Source organism: Eurytemora carolleeae, unplaced genomic scaffold (assembly GCF_000591075.1).
Source record: "Eurytemora carolleeae unplaced genomic scaffold, Eaff_2.0 scaffold357, whole genome shotgun sequence".
Lineage (NCBI taxonomy): Eukaryota > Metazoa > Arthropoda > Copepoda > Calanoida > Temoridae > Eurytemora > Eurytemora carolleeae.
The window spans coordinates 132305-155489 of NW_019396335.1; the positions used below are offsets into that span (position 1 = coordinate 132305).

Sequence of the window (23185 nt, forward strand, 5' to 3'; positions counted from 1 at the left end):
AATAATAATTATTTCTGACACCCCTAGACAGAGTAATACTTTGTAATTAACCAAAATATTACAACACTTCAGTTATCAATGAGGGAAATATTTTTATTTTCAAATATCCCAGGGAAAGTTTTGAAACATTTTTAGACTTATATTCTTTTATTTCACATTTTTTTACACATCTCATTTGTAGAGTTTTACACATCTCATTTGTATGAAAAATATCATCTTGCTTTATATATGAATTTAATAAACAGTTAACTAAAAAGACTTCAGAGACAATTTTACCACAAAACCGGCTTATTTCTGTTCTTTGTCATTTAATAAGCCATTGATCATAACAAATTGGTCCCTAAAACTAAAATTAAGCTGCAAATTGTCATATTTTTAGAATCATGGGTCGTCTTTACAGTCTGATCCTTTGTGGGTAACCCTGTACATATATGAATACCCAATGATGTTTAAGAAAAAAATTCTGTTTAGTCTGTGTAATAATCTAAAACTAAATCGGGTTTCAACGAAAAATTTGATGCATGAATTTATTCCTAATATTGAAATTATAGGAAAAAAATTTCAGTTCAATGAGAATCTCATCTTTAAGAAGTTGAAAGGTTTTAAAAATCAAATTTTCAAGAACCTTTTAATAAAGATTAAAATAGAAGAAGTTGCTTTTAAAAATTAAGTACGTTGATGAATATGATTTTCAAATTCCATTTACTTTTATCTTTACGTTGGGAATCTTTGTAGCAGACTAATCGACACCTTAAATGGATCGAACACGCAATTTTAAGTGGCCCTCCGTACGACACCTTAAACTAACCGTACGCATAATTTCAAGTGACCCTCCATTCGACACCTTAAATGGATCGTACACGTAATTTCAAGTGACCCTCCATTCGACACCTTAAATGGATCGCACACGTAATTTCAAGTAACCCTTCATTCGACACCTTAAATGGCTCGTAGGCTTAATTTCAAGTGACCCTCCATTCGACACCTTAAATGGCTCGTAGGCTTAATTTCAAGTAACCCTTCATTCGACACCTTAAATGGCTCGCAGGCTTAATTTCAAGTAACCCTCTCGGGCTCCATGCAAAGGTGCCAATGCCAGATTAACAACAGGACCCTTAAAGCTTATTTTGATCAAGACTAAATTATATATCAATGTTTACAATTTGGAAAACTGGTTATTTTCAATTGTGGGTTTTCTATAACAGTGTCTTGTGCATTTAGTTTTCAGGAAAACATTTAGAAATTCTTGGATCTTAACACTTTTGAGTCTAGAAAATCGACAACTTCATCCACATTATTGAACAGATGAAAGTTCCAGGGTATCAGGTATTGCCATCTTAGTACAGAGGATCACTTGAAATTACGCATATACAGTCCCTTTAACTAAATTCACATCAAAAGTTAACAACAGCTGACTTTCAGTTTCCAGATCTTTTATTGGTCGAGAGACGAACTGGCTTCTAATTGGTCGGATCGTTAAAATATCAATTAGTAATTAAATATAAGAGGAAAGAACAGGAAAGAACAGGAAAGAACAGGAAAGACGAGGAAGGAAGGGAAAGGAAAGAAGAGGAAAGAAGAGGTTTGAAGAGGAAAAAAAAGGGGGGCGGAAATCTTTTTTTCACAATATTAAGTGAAAACAAAACATTTTTATATTTATTTGTCAAAATTCATAAATATTCCCAAGTTTGTAAGTACGTAATATAATCAGTTTGTTATATATATAATGATACAATTAATAGAAACGAACAAGTACTTTTATTTAAAGAAATGGCATAAAATTAGAATATGAAGATTTCCACATAAGTATTGGGACATGTTGGCCTCGCTCTTAGAACCTAAAAAACATGGTAAATGTGGTAAATTTGTGGGTAATTTGTTGTAAATATGGTAAATTTGTGGGTAATTTGTTGTAAATATGGTAAATTTGAGGCAATGTGGTAAAATCTGTTTTATCTTAATTTTAAAGCTTCTGTCATACGCATTATTTATACATTCCTAATTTTAGAAATTAAGTGTAAAATGTATTGAATTTCTGAATCGACAGTAAGCATTTTTTAAAGCATGTTTATCGAAATATTTTATAACTATTTACTGTGAACATTTTGAGAAGAGTTCCTTTCTTCTAACGTTGTTTTATATTTAAACAGGTCTTAGAAATAAATATTCGAGTCCAGAAAATTTAAAATTTAAATTTTTTTCCAAAATTTAATTTTCAGATTTTTTTGGTACGCTCGGTTTGCATAGCATTTTTCAGCTATATTTTAAAATGCCCTAGCTACAAAAAATGTGAAATCAAAGTTAGGTACGTTGAGACTAGAGGGGTTTAACAATGATGTATTTTTCCCCCTTCAAAACTATATATAAAACTATAAACTTAAAGAACACTGTTCTTGTGGAAAGAATTGAGCTTGACATCATCATCCAATTGTAAATTTTGAAATCTAATTTTTAAAAGGTCTTTCAACTGAGTTTCCAATATCCAGTTTTCCTATAAAAAATGTTCTATACAAGGAAAGCTAAACAACATGAAAGAAAAACATTTCTTCTATTACAACAAGCTTCAAAAAAGTCATCTCGTCAGAAAAAAAAATTTCTGTTCTCTTTGATATTTAAATATTTATTTTTTAGAGCTTCTTGAGTCATGAATCATCTTTGTATAACTCGCCTCAAACTTTAATTTTCTAATCATAACATTTTTGCAACCTTTTGTCGTAGACCTCTTGCATTTCAAATTATAAATTTTCCAGATTAAATAGTCAAAGTTCAAAAAATCAAAAATATCGGAGTTTACATGACGAGTACACATTTAATTTGTTTCGCGCTATTGCGATTGCACGATCAATCTACGGACAGACATATCTTTACTTTAATTTTCTATTATAAGCAAAATATTAAAAATTTGTAGGTTCAGTTGGTTAAAAAAGACGAAGTAAGTGCGTTTATTCTGACACAAAAATTCTTTTCCAGAATAAAATTATTTTTCCTTTTTATAAATTTCGTTAAACTTTGGATATTTTCTAATGAAACATATAAAAAACAAGTTTAAATTAGATTATTAGTCCGTACAAAATTAATTTATGAAATCTAGAATATCGGCAGAACTGAAAAGGACTGTACTGCGTAATCATAAGTGACCCTCCATGAAAAGATGCAATGCTTGATTCACAACGGTACCCTTGAACCTTTATCTTATCAACAATGTTGAAGATATTGTCATTTTTCATGGGTTAAAAGTGTAATTTAATTCAGATAATTCCGATATCATTTTTTAGCCATTTTAGTAGAGAAGCCACAGTCAAAAATAATTAGTTTGCAAAGTTAGAAACATAAATCTAATTTATACTTGATCAGACATAGCTCTTAAGGGTACCGTTGTGAATTGAGCGTTGCCATTTTGCACAGAGTTTCACTTGAATTACGCTAATGAAGTCCTCTTAATCAACATGGGTTTAAATTGACTCAAGGTGAAAAGGTAGAAAATACAAAGTTTATCGTGCACAGTCCTTGATGCCAATATATTCTTAGGGGAGATAAGTTACTTTCCACGAATAGGGCTTTTCTCATCCTCATTGTATGTGGCAGGCCCTGCAAACAAAAATGGCTGAAAAAAGCTCCATGGCAGTGAAAAGTAAAGGAAAGGGTTTGATGTCATTCAATCGATGGAAAATGCGCCAAAAATATTGTAATAAAATAATTACGTTTGCGTAATTTTATGTTTGGGCATTTTCTTGTTAATCTATATTGTTAGTTTGTATTCGTGTTTTTTCTTAACTCTATTTTTTTGGAAAATTTCCAAAACTTGATTTTCCAAGAGAATTTTTGCTAGTTTTTAACATTTCTTTAGAAAATATAAAATTCTAAATTCTTTTCATCTTTCTGTGTGCTGACTGCTGAGATGCTGACCAAAATATATGTAAAATTGGTAGAATTTTAAGGGACCGTGAGAGGAGAAAGTTAAATTGATTATTTTCAATTGTGATTTCTAGACAAAATTACTTGCGCATTTCTACTACAGAAAAGCATTTAACAAATCATCAGAACTAAACACTTAGACCAAGAAAAGCGACATTATTGATCAGATTAAGGTTTCAAGGGTTCCATTTTGAATCGGGCATTTTCACCTTTCCATGGAAGGTTTCTTAAAATTACGTTTTCAGTCCATTTTCACTTAAAATATTTTACAACCTTACATATATTTTAGTCCAGAAAGCAAAAATATTGCAGATCCAACGGATCCGGATCTGACTCATAACCCTTTTGTTTCAGAGCGGATCCAGGATCAGGACCCAGATACGTATAAAAATTAGAAGGATCCTAAAAGCACTGGATTAAGGACGAGACTAGGCTTTACAGAAGTTGTAACTTCTTTTACAAATGATTTACTGCAGCAGTAAACATATTTTCTTAATCAGCTGTGGAATTTTTCTTTTTTGCTAAATTATCAGCTGTGGAATGCTTAACCCCAGAAAGGCTGGGGGTCTAAACCTATGTATACTTTGGGGGGGGGCGTCCCACTCCCCCCCCCCTGGGAAAAGGCCTGAGAGAACAGGTAAAGGTTGCAAAAAATAGCATTAAAAAAAATGTTTTTTACAAAAAATCCTTAAAATTTCTATTCATTAAACTATCAAAATTTCACATTATAGTGTGAAAAATGAGAGTGCTAGGACTTAAAAAAAAACAATATGGGGTTAAATAAAGGCTTTGCCACAAACGTAACTCAAATTTTTAATCCCTGTATATGCAACCCGATGCCATAGATATCTAATATTTCAAACTTTATGGGTAACCCTGATGTTAGCATTTATGTACACTGTATAATTCAACAATCATTTTTCAGGCCAAAACTCATTTTCTTCAAATTATTTTCCTCTCCTATTCTAAATTTTTTTCATATCGTGAGAAATACTTGCAAAAAGTGTCACGAAAAGGGTTAAAGATCTTGCTGCTTTAGTCTAATTTTTTTATTTCTCAATAATATATATATATATATATAATAAAACAAGACATTCGTATATATATGTTGCCTTTAGCCGACCAAACGACTGGACCGATTGGGCTGACATTTATTTTGAACCCTCATGGGTGGCCGGGGGGTGTAATAGGCTCAAAACATCGTTACAACTTTTTTTCATTTTTTTCAGCTAGTATGTAATAAATTCTTTAAAAATATTAATACCTCCATAAAAATTGCATAATCTTAGTAACAAGTAACTAAGATTGCAACCATTCTGAAAACGTATTGAGGCTTTATATTCATAGCAATTCAATTCGATGCACTTATAAAGTCTGAAAATACACATTAAAAATGTTTTTTCTGAAGGAAAATGTTTATTTTTTCTGCCTAAAGAAGGTGGTAGATTTTGAGCCCCTGTAATAGTTTTGCATAATGCAATAAAAACAAACTTATTTGAAAAGTTTAAAAAAATAAAATTCTTATGAAGCCTCTAAAAACTCTATAAATGTTACCTACAGACTATTTTTCAATAACATTTTTCCGCGTAAATAAGCAAGATTGTAAACAGTGTTTCATGTAAAAAATAAAAATATACACCAGTCTTGATTGGTGCAGTACACTATACAACACAACACAGTACGTACAGTACGGTATAACACAGTACAATACAGTGCAATACGGTACAGTACAATACAGCAAAGTAAGTACAATACGGTACAGTACTGTACAGTACAGTATAGTACATTAAAGTAAATGATACATACAAAAGATCTTGAAACCAATTACTTCTCTTTGAATAATCCAAACTTTCAGCCTCTTGTTAAAAATACAACATTTAAAGGACCTTTCGTTGTTTTTTTAGTGACCCTCCAATCAAAGAGGGATTTGTTCGATTCACAACGATATACTATCCTTTAGAAAACAATTTTATCAATAATGTGGTAAACAACGTCGATTTTCGTCTTGATTTTGATAATTTCTTCATTGTTTCTGAAGCAGGAAATGCGCAAGTCACTTTTATTGAAAAACCACAAATAATAAGAAAAAGCTTTTGAAAAAACCTGACTATCTAATTTATTTTTTATCCGACACACCTTTTAACAGTACCATTGTGAATCAGACATGCTACTCTTTCATTTAGAGGATCACTTGAAAATACGTTAATTCAAAATTAACAATGAGATTTAATAAATTATTTTATTCAACCAGTCGCATGGCTGATTTAAGATGAATTCAGAACAAGAGAAGGATTAAGGAAAGAGGCTTAGTGTCAAAATAAAACAAAAAATTTCTACGATTTTTTTTTCAACTAATATGTCAGTTGTTTGAACAGGTGTGTCTACTTTAAGGTTTATGTAGGGTTAGGTCTTGAACTATAGACCGAGATTAATTAATAACAATTAATAATCAATTATTAATCATCATTAATCAAAACAATTATGTAATTTTGTAAAAGGAGCAAATTTATTTGAAACAACACAAAGAATAATAATATTTAACACGGTGCACGCTAGAATTACGTTGAGTGAGGTGTGAGTAGTTCTATTAGTTTCTGATCGTCCAGACAGCAACGGACGAACTCCTGCCTTGTTACTCGTCCATCTACACATTAGAATCAAACGTTAAATGTTCGGCTGATGGGAATTTAACCCAGAAATAATTTATAACATGTCGTCTTCTTAACCTACCAATAATGGAATGCTGCAAACATTAAGTTTTTTAATTGTATGATTACATGGAGCTTTTTATGTTTTATTTTTTTTATTTTTACAGTTTCTGATATTTAAGAATTATAGTATATATAAACCCGATGAAAAATTGGCAAGACGACATTTTATAAATTCTTTCGATGGCTCCGAAGTTCTAAGTTAAACGCTATAATATATGAAAGTAAAAAAAAAATGTTGTTTTCTCTTTTTTTTCTATGAAGCATCTAATCCAATTATAATAGTATTTCTCCAAGTTTCTATCTTAAAAATGGAATTTTTCCATGAGTCAATTTGTAGTTCGACTGAATATTAATCTATACAACATATAATAATACAATACACACTTAAATATGCAAATTCATATTTATTCGTACTAGACTTGTTTTGCTTTTGTCTATTGCTCTGAAATTCTTTTTGTTTAGCGTTTTTAAATTTTCACGGATTTTTCTGTTTAATTTGACGCATTTTCAAAAATATAAAACTTAAGTCGACATTTTTTCCCACGCCAAAAAAAGCTGGATCTGATCGGCTCAGCCGTTTTGAAGTTTATTGCAGATACAGACAGAAAGACAGCAAACAAACTGAGACAAGTCCATGTTCAAGAGCGGGGACTGAGAGTGACAAATAGTTATGTAGGATTTTTAAATTTTGACAAATGGAGCGGAGAAAGATTTGAAAAATTGAGTTAAAATGTTTCTTTGTAGTGGTGTCAAGAGTTGAAGTCCGTGCTTATATTCCGTTTTATCAGTATCGTTGTCCCAGGGTGTCAACAACAACAAACAAAAACAATGCAAACACGCATTATTAGGATTTGAGAACTTTCAAGATCTTAAAAATAATTTATGTAAAACAATTATTAATCAGATTTTAAAAGTGTAAACAAATATTAACCTTTTGCAGGACACCCTGTATGTATACGAAATTTTACAATTTATTTCCATAACAATCATTAAAATAAGATTTAAAAATTAACTTTTCTGTGGACACCCTGGTTCAAAGAATTATAATGTAAAGATAGTTATTTCAGAGGTGTACGTATTTTTAGTACTGCAGTGTACTGATCTTGGTACTGTCTCTTACAATGATCGGTAAAGTAAGCACAAGACAGATGTCACAGCAAGGCGTCCACAGGCATTGCCCCTATATACAAGTAAAGGGGGGGGCGTAGCCGGACCCACTAGATCTCAGAGCTATAACACTTTCAAATCAATATCCAAGAAGCCAAATGTTTTGAATTTACAGTTCAGATTTTGCCCCCCCCCCCCTATAGGAGCTCCTAGGGTGGGGCAAAGATTTATTTCTGTGTACGCCCTTATGTCACAGCCTGACATGGGATTCATTTTCACAAAAAAAAATATATGAAATATTTTGGTCATAGGAAACATGTGAATTATCAAATTATCAAAATAAAATGATTTATCCTCCTCGGACACTAGAAGAACAACGATGCATCTATTCTTGTTCACAAATACCGTGCGCCAAAGAGAACTGGTTTCAATATGTACGCAGAAAATACGCAACAGCAAATAACCTTCCTTGTCTTATTACCTTGAATAGGTATGCGAATGATTTTAAAACTTGTCATAAATATACCCAAACTAAATTAATGGGAGGATAGAATACAAGGAAAGTATTGAGTAGGCTAAGGAGAAAATTTTTAGAAAAAAGTAAGAAAGTGAAAGAATCAAGGGAAATTAATTCTGGAAAGGTATTGAGTCTTTGCCATAGACTACGATATTCAAAACCTATTTATATACATTATGAAAGGTTTACACAATTAGATTGCAGAGATATATGGATTTGAAAATTTGAGTTTGTGGCAAAGACTCGCAAGCTTTCAACATCCCCCCCCTCTACTCCTCCTGAGTGGAAAACTATAAACTAAGCTGGAGAGCGTTGGAGCTTAAACTTTCTTTACTCTTAAAGGAATTGAAAAATAAAAAAATTCTTCAATGACAATTAATCTTTCGACTTTCTATGTTTTAAAGAATTTTTTTTTTCAAAAACTTCAAGTTCGGTATTTTTGTATTTTTCGCAAATATGTTTAAAAACTGTATCGTGAAAGTTACTCTGCATGTACACCCTCATGGTTACTGTACATTGTCATGTACAGACAGTACGCAAATAAATTTTTTACTTGTAAAATCCTTCAAAACATAATACATTTTGCTAATATGTTGGAGAAACACACATAAGTAAAATACATAATACCATGTTCTAAATAACTACCTAAACTAATGTACAGTATTGTATACTTGGTACATAATTTATACTAAATGTATACTACCATGTACTATATAACATCCTGAATTGATGTACAGTAGTGTGTACTGTGTACATAAGTAATGTATAATACTATGAACTAAATAGCCAACTGAATTAATGTCAATACTGTGTAACATGTGCTATGTAGATAAGTAATGTGTAACACCATGTACAAAATAACCACCTGAATTAGTATACAATATTGTGTACTATGTACATAAGTATGGTGTATAGTACCATGTACTAAATAATCACCTGAATTGATTTTCAATACTCTATACAATTTAATGGTGTATGTAGTATGTAAATGAGTAATATGTAATACTATTAGTAAGTAATTATAAACCTGAATTGATGTACAGTATTCGGTACTACATACATAAGTTATGTATATAAGGTACATAATACGATGTACTAAGTAAAAACCTAAATTGATGTACAGTATTATGTACAATCTATAGAAATAAGGAACATCATACCATAACTTGATACCTGGATTGATGTCCTATATTGTGTACATATATGTACCTTGTACATAAATAAGGTAAGAACCTGAATTGATGTACAGTACTATGTACAATGTACAGAAATAAAGAACGTGATACCTGGATTGATGTCCTATATTGTGTACATATATGTATCTTGAGGCTTGTACAAAAATAAAGTAAGAACATGAATTGATGTCCAATATTGTGTACATATATGTACCTTGTACATAAATAATGTAAGAACCTGAATTGATGTCCATTCTTCTAAAAATCCCTTCTGCTCTGCTCTCTGGGCTCTCTAGCGTATCCATGGCTCTCTGCTGAATAAGTTAAAGGGAGTGTGTGCGATATTTCATTTCAATCTTTTTCAATGTTGCAAAAGTCATAGAATATTATTAAATATCATATTCTTTACAGTAGGTATTAAATCTAATTACATTTACTGTACAAACATTGCACCCAATATCACATTACATATCAAAAATAATCATTATATGAATTATATTTTAAACAATTCCTTAGCTGACTAACACATAATTAACATTTTGCACACAGCAATTTAATACTTTTAAATCTGTGTCTATTTTTATCTAAAACTATGTCTAAATTAATTAGAAACAAATCTAAATTGTTTGCTGAACTGTCAAAGGTTAGGCTATCTAAAAAGAAATGAGTCTTTGTCACAAATTCTGATTTTCTTTATATTTGAAAATGTAAACTCAAAGTTGCACGTAGACCTGAGATATATCAAACTATGAATTATGTTCGATCAACTAATCTAAGTTTAAAATATCAAAGGTTTAAACCATCAAGTTGCAAAGATACAGGGATTAGAAAATTTAATTTTGTGGCAATTACTGAATTCCTTGGTATTAGTTATAAAAGAATGTTCTGAATTATCGCAAAATATCAAATTTGTCACCTGTTGAGGCCCCATCATGTTGTAGATACTTTTTACTAAAATAATCAGAACCAAGGGTTAATAAACAATAAAATAGAGCCACTCGTCTTCATTCAAGAAATACACTTCTTGGTTTCTCAATAAAAAGATTATAACTTTGTGCTTTGTTTTTATTATGTTTGAAAATAGATACTATGTTGGTTATAAATATAAATATAAATTTACAATATATTTGATTTTTTTAAAGATTGAAAGTTAGTTGTTTCATGTTTGCAGAATTATGTCTTTTCGTCGCATTAAAGCATATTAAGCATAGTAACGAGTATTTATGTTGATGACAAGAAATAATTATAATGAGATTTTATCATAGGTAAAATTCAGGGGAAAAAAGTTTAGAAATAGTTTTTAAAATAAATGTTCTTTGAAAAATTCCTACGATTTTAATCTCTGGAAATCAAACCCCAGCACCTTGTTACCAATGACTTAAGAAAATAAAAACGTTCTCTAAGTGTTTATTTCCAATTCTTTTTCATAAACTTTTTTGCAACTTTGATAGTATAGATCATCATAGTAAATGCAGTCTGACCCCCCCCTAACATATTTTTTATTCTCTTATAAAAAAAATACTGCTTATAGAATTTAAAGATTTAAATTTTATTGAGAATTCAATTCGAGAGAAATATTTAGTTCTCTCAACTCTCTCTCGGCTGTATAGTGTATAGTACACCAACTTTTGTAAGATGTCAAAATAAGCTAATTTTTCGACATGTCACGGATTTTAACCCTGACATGTGGGAATTAACATGTCAGTCTAGTCCAGCCAATCTTTGACTTTAATCTAAAAAAATGAAAAACTAAATAATTTAACTTTAGAAGCGCTTAAATATACTCAGTGAAACTGATTTTCTTTTTTAACGAATTGGATTTTAGTTAGTTTGATTTAAGTGAGAACCAGAAAATTCTGAAATAGAAAGACGACTTTTAGAATCAAGTTCTGACTTTAAAGATAGCCAAATAAACATGAAGCACAGCAAATGTGCAGTGTCAACAGACCCATTTCACTTATTAAGTGATTTAATAACTTAGTAGTATAACTATTTGCTTTGTAACAACTTCAAATAAACTTAAGTATTGCAATTGCAGTCTTCCTATTCCAATGTTTTTTGGTAATCATTTAGATTTAGTTTAATTTACCTTTAAAAAACTATAATTTCTCCTTTTTATTGTTGCTGATTTCCTTTTTTGGTTTAATTCGTTGCTATTTGGTTTGGTTTGGTCTAGTTTGGAGTTGTTGTATTTGTTTTTGTTTTTATTTTATTTGGTTTGGTTTGCTCTAGTAGTGATTTGTTTGATTTGTTTTTTTAGCTTGGTTTGCTCTGATTAAAATTTATTTATTATTAATTTTTTTTATTTGGTTTGGTTTGCTCTAGTTGTGATTTGTTTGTTTTGTTTATTCTATATGGTTTGTTTTGCTCAAGTTATGATTTTATTTTACTTTATTTGGTTTGCTTTGGTTGTGATTTGTTTGATTTGGTTTTATTTGATTTGGTTTGTTTGTTTAAATTGTTCATTTTATTTGGTTTGTTTGCTCTAGTTATGATTTGTTTAAATTGTTTATTTTATTAAGTTTGGTTTGCTCGAGTTGTGATATGTTTGATTTGTTTGATTTGCTATTAATTCATTTGGGTTGGTTTGCTTTAGTTATAATTTGTTTGATTTTTTTATCTCATTCTTTTTAGTTCGGTTTGCACTGGTTGTGATTTGTTATATTTGTTTTCATTTTATTTGGTTTGGTTTGCACTAGTTGTGATATGTCTGATTTGTTTTCATTTTATTTGGTTTGGTTTGCTTTAGTTGTGATTTGTTTGATTTGTTTTCATTTTATTTGGTTTGGTTTGCTCTAGATGTGATTTGTTTGATTTGTTTTCATTTTATTTGGTTTGGTTTGCTCTAGTTGTGATTTGTTTGATTTGTTTTCATTTTATTTGGTTTGGTTTGCTCTAGTTGTGATTTCTTTGATTTGTTTTCATTTTATTTGGTTTGGTTTGCTCTAAATGTGATTTGTTAGATTTGTTTTCATTTTATTTGGTTTGGTTAGCACTGGTTTTTATTTGTTTTCATTTTATTTGGTTTGGTTTGTTAGATTTGTTTTCATTTTATTTGGTTTGGTTAGCAATGGATTTTATTTGTTTTCATTTTATTTGGTTTGGTTTGATTCCTATTTTTGTCATTTCCGGGAGATCTATCCAGCCATTTCCATCCACATCATACATACTAAAATATACATTAATATAAAATCAAATAAACATTATTATTCTTTTATCGATTTATTACTTGAATTTACTCAATTTTATAATCCTGATATCTTTGCAATCTGATGGTGTAAAACGTTCATAATTCAAGTATTATTTGATCTTTTTAAAATTTGAAATTGCTAAATTATTGTTTTACAGTTCTATTTGGGGTGGGAAGAATGGATGAGAAGGTAGAAGGAGAATGGATGGGAAGGTAGAAGCAGAATGGATGGGAAGGTAGAAGAAGAATGGATGGGAAGGTAGAAGGAGAATGGATGAGAAGGTAGAATGAGAATGGATGGGAATGTAGAATGAGAATGGATGAGAAGGTAGAAGGAGAATGGATGGGAAGGTAGAAGGAGATAGGATAGGAAGGTTAATGAAGGAGAAACGAATGGGAAGGTAGGAAAAGGAGAATGGATGGGAAGGTTGAAGAAGGAGAATGGATGGGAAGGTTGAAAAAAGGAGAATGGATGGGAAGAAAAAGACATGTTTAATTAATTTGTAATGGAAGATTGGTGATAAATCCGATATATTGAACATATTTCCAATATGCAATAAATTTTATATCAAAAGGGCAGATTTTAATTAACTGTTTAATGTTTAATACTTTTTACAGGAATGTTTCAAATTCGCCTTTTTGTTGATATGAAGGCAGAAATGTCCAAGGAATGTGTATTTTTAACACTGGTTGAAAAAAATTTGAAAAAATTTCTCTGTTTCAACTCCCCCTCCCCCAAACTCCCCCCCAAACTCTTTCCCTCCCAACCAACTCCCAATCAACTCAGTATTCTTCAAAGAGAAATGTTATAGTTTGGATTTAAAGGGAAACTAGAATTTTTAATGATGTCATTACGTGCATTTATAATAGATTAGTCAGGTTTGTATTAGTTTAAAGGGAACATATGGCTCAGTTACGAAATTTTAGATTTTACCCAAACATCGAAACATTCAAGAAAATGAGTTTCATTATTTGAACGAAAAGTTCCGAACACAGTAAAATAATAATTAAATATCTTTAAAGGGACTGTGAAAGAAATTTCAGGTGAACCACCATCGTTAACTGACTGATCAAATGCACAAAGGTACCCTAGATAGCCTTGAATCGGATCAAGTATGAATTAGATAAAAATGAGTTTTGTATGTTAAAAGATAATTATTTTCATTTGTGGTTTCTCTACAAAAGTTCCTTTTACAATAACTATTTCTTTCTTCACAAACAAAGTAACAAAGTTGAAATTATCAGAATTAAACACTTTTTTCTGCCAGAAAAAATGCGTTTTTTTTCTACATTGGTGATCTCTGATTAAGAGTTTCAACTTTTCAAGTAAATTGCTAAATGCTCTGTTTAACGTGAAGGGTCACTTTACACTAGGACAACAATCCCTTTGAAATATTGTTTACCTGAACGCCCAGTTAAGTTTCTCTTCTGGGCTCCCGCTAGATGTCACATCAATCGCAAGCAGGAATTCCTATGTCAGCCATCTTTATTATTTACAAATCTAACGATCATTCTACGGGTTCCTTGACCAGAGGTTTGCAATTTTTTGTAAATATTTTTGTAAATCTTAGTAAAATGTAATAACTAAGAAACAATTAAAATATTTTGATGTCGCGTTGGAGCATATGCATGGAAAGTTAAAATTTGAGAAGAATTAACTAGAAGAATGTACGACTTATATGTTAAAGGATTCGATAATAAAATATTTACTGAAATGAAAATATGTTATGTAATTAGTAAAAATTAATGTTTCCCATTTTTGCATAATTTTGTCTATTTTTGTATATTATTGGTATGAAAGATCGTGCAAGTTCTTTAGAATCTTCAATAAGATGTAATCTATAAATTATAGTTTTCAAGATAGAAGCTTAAATGTCAGTTTTCCTCTCCGTGATTTGAAAAGAATGTGTCGCTGCTAAAATCTATTTGTTGAAAGAAAGCTGAGGTTTCTGTCTAAAGAGAACTAGAATTTGTGAAATGTGGCGAATTTGCAGTTGGACAAGTTTAAGATTTTTTAAAAAAGGAAACTCGAGCAGTGCCAGATGTAAACTCAGTATTTTTAAACGGAAATATAAAAATCTACCTCAATTATTTATTTTATTTTGTTAGTTTGAATTAGGTCTTAATAAAGTTTAGCCTACAGTCTCTTTAATAATTCTGAACTCTGTATTATATACCTTACTGCGTTCATTCAGAACAAATAGAATATTTTTAGAAATAAGTGTTAGTCAGGCTTTTTACTTGTTTTTCCTCTGCAATTTTAAATTTGTTTTGCAATGTGTTTAGAGTCCGTCTTGCATTCCTATGTTACCTACGCGAATTTTTCAAGTCCCGGTAATTTCAGAGTTTAGGGGGTTAAAACTGCTCAATCAAATATAGATAATAAAGATAAACTTATAATTTAGATTTGTGTTTCCATGTTTTAATTTCAAGTGACCCTCCATGCAAAGATGTCCAAGTGAAGCTGTACCCTTGAAACCTTTATCTCATCAATAATGTGGAAGATATTGTCGTGTTTCTTATTAAAAACTGTTTACTTCAAATATATGGCAGTGCCATCTTTGCTTGAAATTTCGCTTACAACCCCTTTAATATACATTTATTGAATCATAAAGATATTCCTTGAAGTCGATAAAACCATTCTTGTCGCTGTCAAATGTTCTGAAAACATGATCACAGAACTCATTTGCATTCCCAGTAGGGAAACATTTAGAGTAGATCTACACAAACACAGAAATCTTTCAATTTAAACTTTTAATAAGTATTTATTTTTTTAAGCAAAAAAAAGAAACCAATGTTCTTCCAAATGCTTCTCTTATTTCGAGTTCAGATATTTCATAAAAGATTAATTTAAAAAAATGAAATTCATCTGATCGATGAAGAAAAAACATAAATATTTGTTGTCCAGATAATTTCTGACATTTATTTATCCGCAGAATTAGTATTGGATTTCTCTCCTGCATGAAGGATATTGGTGTCAATTTTCCATCTGGACAATCTGCCATAAAACCTAAATATTTGCATAATTATATCTGCCATAAAACCTAAATATTTGCATAATTATATCTGCCATAAAACCTAAATATTTGCATAATTATATCTGCCATAAAACCTAAATATTACTTAATATATCTGCCATAAAACCTAAATATTTGCATAATTATATCTGCCATAAAACCTAAACATTTGCATAATTATATCTGCCATAAAACCTAAATATTTGCATAATTATATCTGCCATAAAACCTAAATATTTGCATAATTATATCTGCCATAAAACCTAAATATTTGCATAATTATATCTGCCATAAAACCTATATATTTGCATAATTATATCTGCCATAAAACCTAAATATTTGCATAATTATATCTGCCATAAAACCTATATATTTGCATAATTATATCTGCCATAAAACCTAAATATTTCCATAATTATATCTGCCATAAAACCTAAATATTTCCATAATTATATCTGCCATGAAACCTAAATATTACTTAATATATCTGCCATGAGACCTAAATATATACTTAATTTATCTGCCATCAGACCTAAATATATACTTAATATCTCTGCCATGAAACCTAAATATGTACTTAATATCTCTGCCATGAAACCTAAATATATACTTAATATATCTGCCATGAAACCTAAATATGTACTTAATATCTCTGCCATGAAACCTAAAAATATACTTAATACATCTGCCATGAAACCTAAATATATACTTAATATATCTGCCATGAAACCTAAATATATACTTAATATATCTGCCATGAAACCTAAATATATACTTAATATATATGCCATGAAACCTAAATATTACTTAATATTTCTCCCATGAAGAGAAATATTTTTCAAAGAATTCTAAAAAATAAATTTCCTAATTTCCCTGAATACGAGAAGTAATTGATGAACAAGAGAAAACCATTCACATATGTCAAAACATTTGTAGAAGCAGAATGGATGGGAAGGTAGAAGAAGAATGGATGGGAAGGTAGAAGGAGAATGGATGGTAAGGTAGAAGGAGAATGGATGGTAAGGTAGAAGGAAAATGGATGAGAAATCCCAACCCCCGCCCTCCTGCTCTTTCTCTATATTCTTCTTAGCTTATTAATCCTCTTCCAATTATAGATGGGCGTCGTTTTGCGGCTTCCTTTTAAATATTTATTTTTTACATTTAAAAGACTTTAAATATTAGATGATTCTTACAAAATTTGCTTTTTACGTTTGTTTTTATTACATCGTGCAACAACCTCATGCATAGAAAAATATGACCAAATTCTAAAATAGCGTATATATATACATATATATATAGAGAGAGAGAAAAACATAACGTTTGATACAATAAAACTTCATATCATGTTTTAAATGCTTATTTTCTTATATATATCATATATACATCGGAATTAAGTGACGATTTTTAAATGATTTGTGAATTTGTGTGATTGTAGTAATACAAGGAAAGCTTTAATCCGTAGATTGTTTAGTTTGCTAGAGAGTGAAGGATTTGTTTGTTTATATGTTTGCTTTCTTTTGTACTTAGTAAAATGAGAAATTCTGTATGCAAACAAAGAATAGTTCCTTTTGGCAAAAATATTTTACAATGTTTGCAGAATAACAGAACAACCTTTTACAAAGTTACATACTCTAGCTGGCGTAAATTTTTTGCAACCATTAAAATTATATTTAACAATTCCATCAAGTAGCCAACCCTGTGAAAACAAAAAAATAGAAATGATTAAAAACGATTTAAAAATTATCTCCATCTCTAGTAAAAAAAAACTCTCCTCCAACCTTCTTCTGCTATACACAGCTTTTTAGAGTTTGTTAACGATCGATCTATAGAAAACATAATAATGTTAATTTTAGACTAATTGTACGACAAATTACGACTGAATTTGAACAATAAAAGTTTAGAAATTAAAGTACAGTAATTTAACCAATCAAAAAAGTAACTAATGTTAAAAACGCAACAAAAAAGCGTATGCTGTAAGTAAAAATTAGGCTTTTTTATCCTCTCAAAAGTTTAAAATCATTTTTTTTAAAATTAATGTTTATAATTATAATAATTTGATAACAGGCTAATTGCTTTTCATATGAATAACTGACGTTCTTCTCTTTTCCNCCCCCCTCCCCTTCCTTCTGCCTTCTCTTTTCCACTATAGTTATAATAGAAGTAGATATTTCCATTTACTGATAGCGCCGATAGAAAGATTTATAATTCTAATTGGATAATGAGATAGATAGAAAGATAGATATTACCGCCGTACTATTTCTATTGGTTCAGAATAGACAACAAACACATGACCGAACCCTGATTGGATCAGGCGCTAATGGATTCGGCATATAGGAGTGTTTCCGAGCTTGTTAGAGTTGATTAATTATCAATCTTCAGGAAAATTTGTGAATGTTTATTTTTAACTTAATAGAAATAGATATATATACATAATAAAGAAAGCTTAAATAAATATAAGTAAAAAACAACAATTCCAAAACACGTGAAACTAGCATAAGGAAAGAATGTCCCGGGGATATAGGAACAAAATGAATTCAAATTTTAAACTAAAGTATAATGTGTAAAATTGAAATACTTAATGTTTTCCATCATAACTACTCTTATTGAAAACCTTTCGGGAAGAACAAAATTGTTTTAAATTTCTTATATACATATGTAAATAACCGAGTAAAGGAATTTAGTTTTTACAACAAACTTAAATTTCCAAATCGCTATATCTTTGCAACCTAATGGTGTAAAACTTGCATATTTCAAACTTGGATTGTTTGTTCTAATAGAATTCATAGTTTGATATTGCTAATATTTCGAAATGTTTAATACATTTCAAAGAATAATGTTTTTGCAGGAAACCTCCCTTTGATGTTTTCTATGCTGCTTCTATACTCTGTGCCCCTTCTAGGTGACATCTGAAGATCTTTTTGTTTATTTATTCTCGTAAAACAAGCGCCGGTCAGTTCTTTTCAGGTCTTAATATTAGGAGTAAACATGAACACCAGAAATCAAATAGAGACTTAAAAACAGGCATTGTTGGATGAATAATGGGACCCTTATAAGCTTAATCTAATTGAGTATTATTATTTTTAATTGAGAAAACAGAGCTAGCTGGGAATTCTCTTGTATTGTGGATATCGAGATATATATCAATATTTTGTTAATCTGCAGATTAAATTAATCTTTATTCTATATCTGGATTGGTAATCGTACCCAGTCAGAGGTTGAAAGAAGCTTTGATCTAAACTAAACATATGAAAAGGTATGTATTGTTCTCAAATTAGAAGTGCCCACAGTGAATATCGAGATCAAGGGATCAGGCTTTTGAGAAAAAGTGTCCAACTGTAAATATTTTCTTTTCTGGTTTCTCTACTGAAGTAAACAATAAACAACTTACAGGAGTTATCAGAATTAAACACTTAACAAAAATATCGTCAACATCGTCAAATCAGAAAACAGTTGTGAACTGGGCAGTTGTGATTTTTGCATGGATGGCCATTAGAAATTTCACTCACAGTCCCTTTGACAATGATTAAAAAGCATAAGGTTTTCATTGAATTCTAAGAAAATACTTTATCTCTTTGCGAACCTGTCTTTATTTATTTGACGTTTAGATACTCCTAGATGTGCTACTGAGACATATTCAGGTATTTCGAGGTAGAGGAAAGCATATTTATACAGAGCTGAAGTTGAGGAGGGGAGGGGGAATCACGTTGTGGAATTACCAGGGGACAAATGTTTCGTATCTCAAAATCAGAAAAGGAATATAAGAAAGATAATAAAAAATATAAATTCTTAATAACTTAATGGAGAAAACATATTCTCAAGAAATTGTTTTCTTTATTTAATTAAGGTTTCTCTACTCCCAGCTCTCCCCTCTTTATACTCTGTCCATTGTTTTATTACAAAGGTCTTCTACGTATACAGACTTACAAATGTTAATCAGGGTCCTTTTGAGAACTGTTTTTATCTTATCTTATGTTTTTACTTTTGAGTGGAGTGTTTTCAATCTTGAACGCTTGAACTAGAAATCCAATGTGTGAACTTTTAAATTTCAAGATAAATGCTTGATCTTGTGATTAAAGTTTTCACTGCAGGTCATAACCACCTCGGGATATCGAAGAGGAATTAAATTGATCCTTAGACTTTGTAAAGTGTATTGTTTTCAATATATAGAAACTAATCGTCAGATGAGAGTGTGCACATTCTCACCAGTGGTATGCTCGAGTAGCTCTTAACCCTCTCAGATCTCAGGTCTAGAGCTACTCTGAGTATAGTATATTAAAAATGATGATACAGGATGTTCAATATCTTTTCTTACCTTTATACCATTCATTTATAGTATTCTCGTCATATCTTGTGTTCACTAAGTTAAGGATTATTCAAGGCATGTTTGTTATGACTCAGTTTCTAAAATGTTAAGAGACTGTAGAGGTAATATTCATAACACCAGTCACCTTCTCAGTTCGTTTAATAAAATGTCAGTACTGGAAATATCCCGAAGAATAATATTAGGCCTCTTGGTTCAGCCATTTTGATGTTTATTGGATATAAAAAAGATAATGCAAATTAATGTTTGGTTTGAAAAATAGATGATTCTTTAGCTAATGCCAAAATCAAAAAATTATTAGGTCTGCTCCTAATCTATTTATGATAAATTGAAAACGTATTCAAAGGTTTCAATTTTTCAATTATTCAATTCAAGTTTGTGTTGTTGACACACAAAACAATTTAGCTTTAAATTAACATTTATGTTTTAGAGAAATAAAAACTGTGATTTAATGGGAAAATGTTTAAATTTGCAGGCTGAGACACGAGGAAATAAATAGATAAGTCTGCAAAATAAGTCATAAAATGTTGTAAATGTGACATTTTTAATATTCCCCCCCAGATATTTTCCGACATATTTGATGATCAAATTGATTTAATTAATCCTCAGGTCGATCTGGGGATATGCATCTCAATCAGTTATTCACTAACTCCACAGATATAAATATGAATCTTGTATTGCACGTATGAGCGATAAAGGTGCAAGGCCCACATAAACCCCGCGAAATAGTCTCCAAGTTTCCGGATTTGCAGAATTACCTCCGAGCTTCTAAAACAGGCTCCATGAAAAGTTATTTGATGATATTGTTTATCAATCTACAAAAGCCATTAAAAATTAAAAATCAACAGTGGAGCCAGATTGCGTGGTCGGATTCCGTTTTGCGTAGACTCGGAGCCCGTTTTAGGAGATTCGGAGGTCATTCTGAGAAACCGGAGGCTTGGCGACCATTTCGCGGGGCTTCCTCCACGAATACAAATTATTTCTCGGGTGTTTATTAAAAATATCTCTTCATTACATGGGGTGGGGGAAATAGAATAGGGGTGCAATTAGATACAAGAGGGAATATTACATTACTAAGGCTTTACAAGACTTTGTTGTGCATCTTAAGTATAAAGTGAGGGATGCTTGGTCGAGGGAAGTCAAGGAAATGTAATAATATTCCCTCCTATACTATTAAATTCCCATTGTGTAACGTGAATGAAGTGATTTGTATTTGTTTCATCTTTGTTGTAAATATGCGGAATGTATAGTGTGTAATTTTTAAGTTGGTTAAAAATAAGAAAAATAATACGATTTGGTTCTGAACGGAATCAAGTTTTGGGCAAGTTTAATGTTTTTTTTTTGAGACACCTTATAAATGCATAAAACACATGCACGTAACTTCCATTTAAGTTTTTTTTAACATATGAAATTTATAACTATATTTTGAAACTAGTTTATTTGAACCATCAGAATTCATAGTTTGTAATATCAAAGGTCTATGAAATCGGGTTGCGATGATAGAAAGATTAAAAAATCAGAGTTTGTGGAAAAAATTAAGATGGAAAGATTTAAATTTTTTATTAAAAAGTTTCCAAATATAACCTCTGCTGGCATTAATAACAATACCTAGTTATGTCTTATTATACCGTCTATTTACAAAAAAATTGTAAAAAAGATGTTTTTTACAAATTATAAAAAATTATCTTTTTATGGTTTGTAAAAAAAATAACCTCTTCTGTATGTAGAGTATAATATCTTTAGGTGTAAATAAAATGATGTTAGATTGAATTCAAAACATTGCGTAAAAATGTGCTCGGAAGAATGATATGTTGAATATTCTGCCTTTGAGGAATTCTATATCATGTTTCGATAATCTCTCCTTCGAACCTTTAGCACCCATCCTAGATCTGAAATATTTTTCAATACTTTTTTTAATTTATCTTTCTTTTTTGCCTTAGAAATAATTTTTTTTGGTTTGAAGCTCTTAATAATTCTTTATTCTTATTTTCGAACAAAAAAAGTTTTACTTAGTTATTTTGAATGTTTTAAAATTCCATATCTTTTAAAAAAGATTTAAAAGATTTGAAACCTTTATCCGATCAATAAAGATATTATCGTTTTTCCAGGTTTCCAGGTGTTTCAACCTGACAATTTCTATTTTTCTATTTTTCTTTCCTGCAGTAGTCGTTCTTGTAGAGAAATCAGTATTCAAATTGATATCTAATTCATACTTGATCAGACAAAGCTTTTAAGGGTACCGTTGTGAATCGGGCATTTTCATCTTTACCTAAAATTGAGCTTACAGTCCTTAATTGAAATTAACTCTTGATTTGTTTATTCAAGCTTTCCCATCGTGCACAGTATTTCTCTGCAAATCATACATCTAGATCTAGTCATTTCCCTTCCAGTAGTAAATCAGCATTATAAAAAATAAAATTAGATAAAAAATATACGAACAAATACTACTGGAAAGATGGAAATTATCTCAAATCAAACAGAGCGTTAAGGGTACCATTGTGAACTGTATTTTTGCTTAAATGAAAATGAATATTTTTACAAATGACCCCCGAGTACTGTAATATACAGATTGACCTTTGAAAGTGGAGTACATGGCCTGTACAATTAGCAAAGGATTCGCGTACATCATTACTCTATTTACTATAACCTCGTTGGATGCAAAAGCATAAATATAATTAAATCAGAGTTTGTGGCAAAGTATCAATTCTTTTGACCTTCTGCTAGTGCTACACAGTGCAGATTATTGTACTGTTAAACATGGAACTAAGATGGGGGTCTTCATTTAAACAATGTTTATATTTACAAAGCATTTCTTATCAAAAATTATATTTGCATCCAAAAAGAAAATATCAGTCATATAAATGTTTTGCTTTTATCTTTTAAAGTCGCGTTTTTTTTGGACTCTCTCTCAATTATCTAATTATTCTTATTATTTCTATTTTTCACATTTTGGTTTTTTCTTTTTGTTGTGGCTCAAAATTAAATTATATTGAAAATTTTAGTTTTAATTTTTTTATTGTTTTTGTAACGAGTAATTTTTGTGAATTTAGTTTTGTAGATTATTTCTTCAAAAATGTAAAATTTTGATTTAATTTTTTCTTTATTTTTTCTTTTACGTAAATACAAGAATCTAGGGCTTGAGATCTAGTTCTAAATTTCTCTTTCAGATCTAAAATAACTCAGAATCTTCTGTAAACAAAAAATATTTTGAAAATTATAAAACAATATTTAT

The 23185-nt window shown here is 30.2% G+C and overlaps 1 protein-coding gene across 4 annotated transcripts; it reads right to left on the reverse strand.

Annotated features, from left to right (window-relative positions):
* Window positions 1–1642: 1642 nt before the first annotated feature.
* On the reverse strand, window positions 1643–22182 carry LOC111701168 (neuronal calcium sensor 2). 4 transcript variants are annotated; one of them, XM_023472333.1, is made up of 12 exons: window positions 22111–22182; window positions 21778–21842; window positions 19945–19989; window positions 15573–15625; window positions 15237–15335; window positions 14019–14086; window positions 12539–12594; window positions 10342–10376; window positions 9664–9739; window positions 6478–6559; window positions 3547–3588; window positions 1643–1838 (listed from the first exon to the last, which is right to left on the reverse strand). In XM_023472333.1, exons 2-11 carry the CDS (start codon window positions 21833–21835, stop codon window positions 3570–3572), a joined length of 591 nt encoding a protein of 196 aa, XP_023328101.1. In that variant the 5' UTR covers window positions 21836–21842; window positions 22111–22182; the 3' UTR covers window positions 1643–1838; window positions 3547–3569. The 4 variants fall into 4 exon arrangements, with proteins under 4 accessions (XP_023328101.1, XP_023328102.1, XP_023328103.1 ...); XM_023472334.1 differs by having other exon boundaries at window positions 9664–9736; window positions 22111–22179; XM_023472335.1 differs by lacking the exon at window positions 3547–3588 and having other exon boundaries at window positions 22111–22179.
* Window positions 22183–23185: the final 1003 nt, after the last annotated feature.

Excerpts from the sequence above, each read along its gene's own strand:
- LOC111701168 (XM_023472333.1), bottom strand. The coding sequence starts at position 21,835 with ATGGGTGCTAAAGGTTCGAAGGAGAGATTATCGAAACATGATATAGAA. Across the intron at positions 19,990-21,777 it reads TGATATAGAATTCCTCAAAG|TGAACACAAGATATGACGAG; the intron begins GCAGAATATTCA and ends TCCTTAACTTAG. Across the intron at positions 15,336-15,572 it reads CACCAATATCCTTCATGCAG|ATCTACTCTAAATGTTTCCC; the intron begins GAGAGAAATCCA and ends GTGTTTGTGTAG.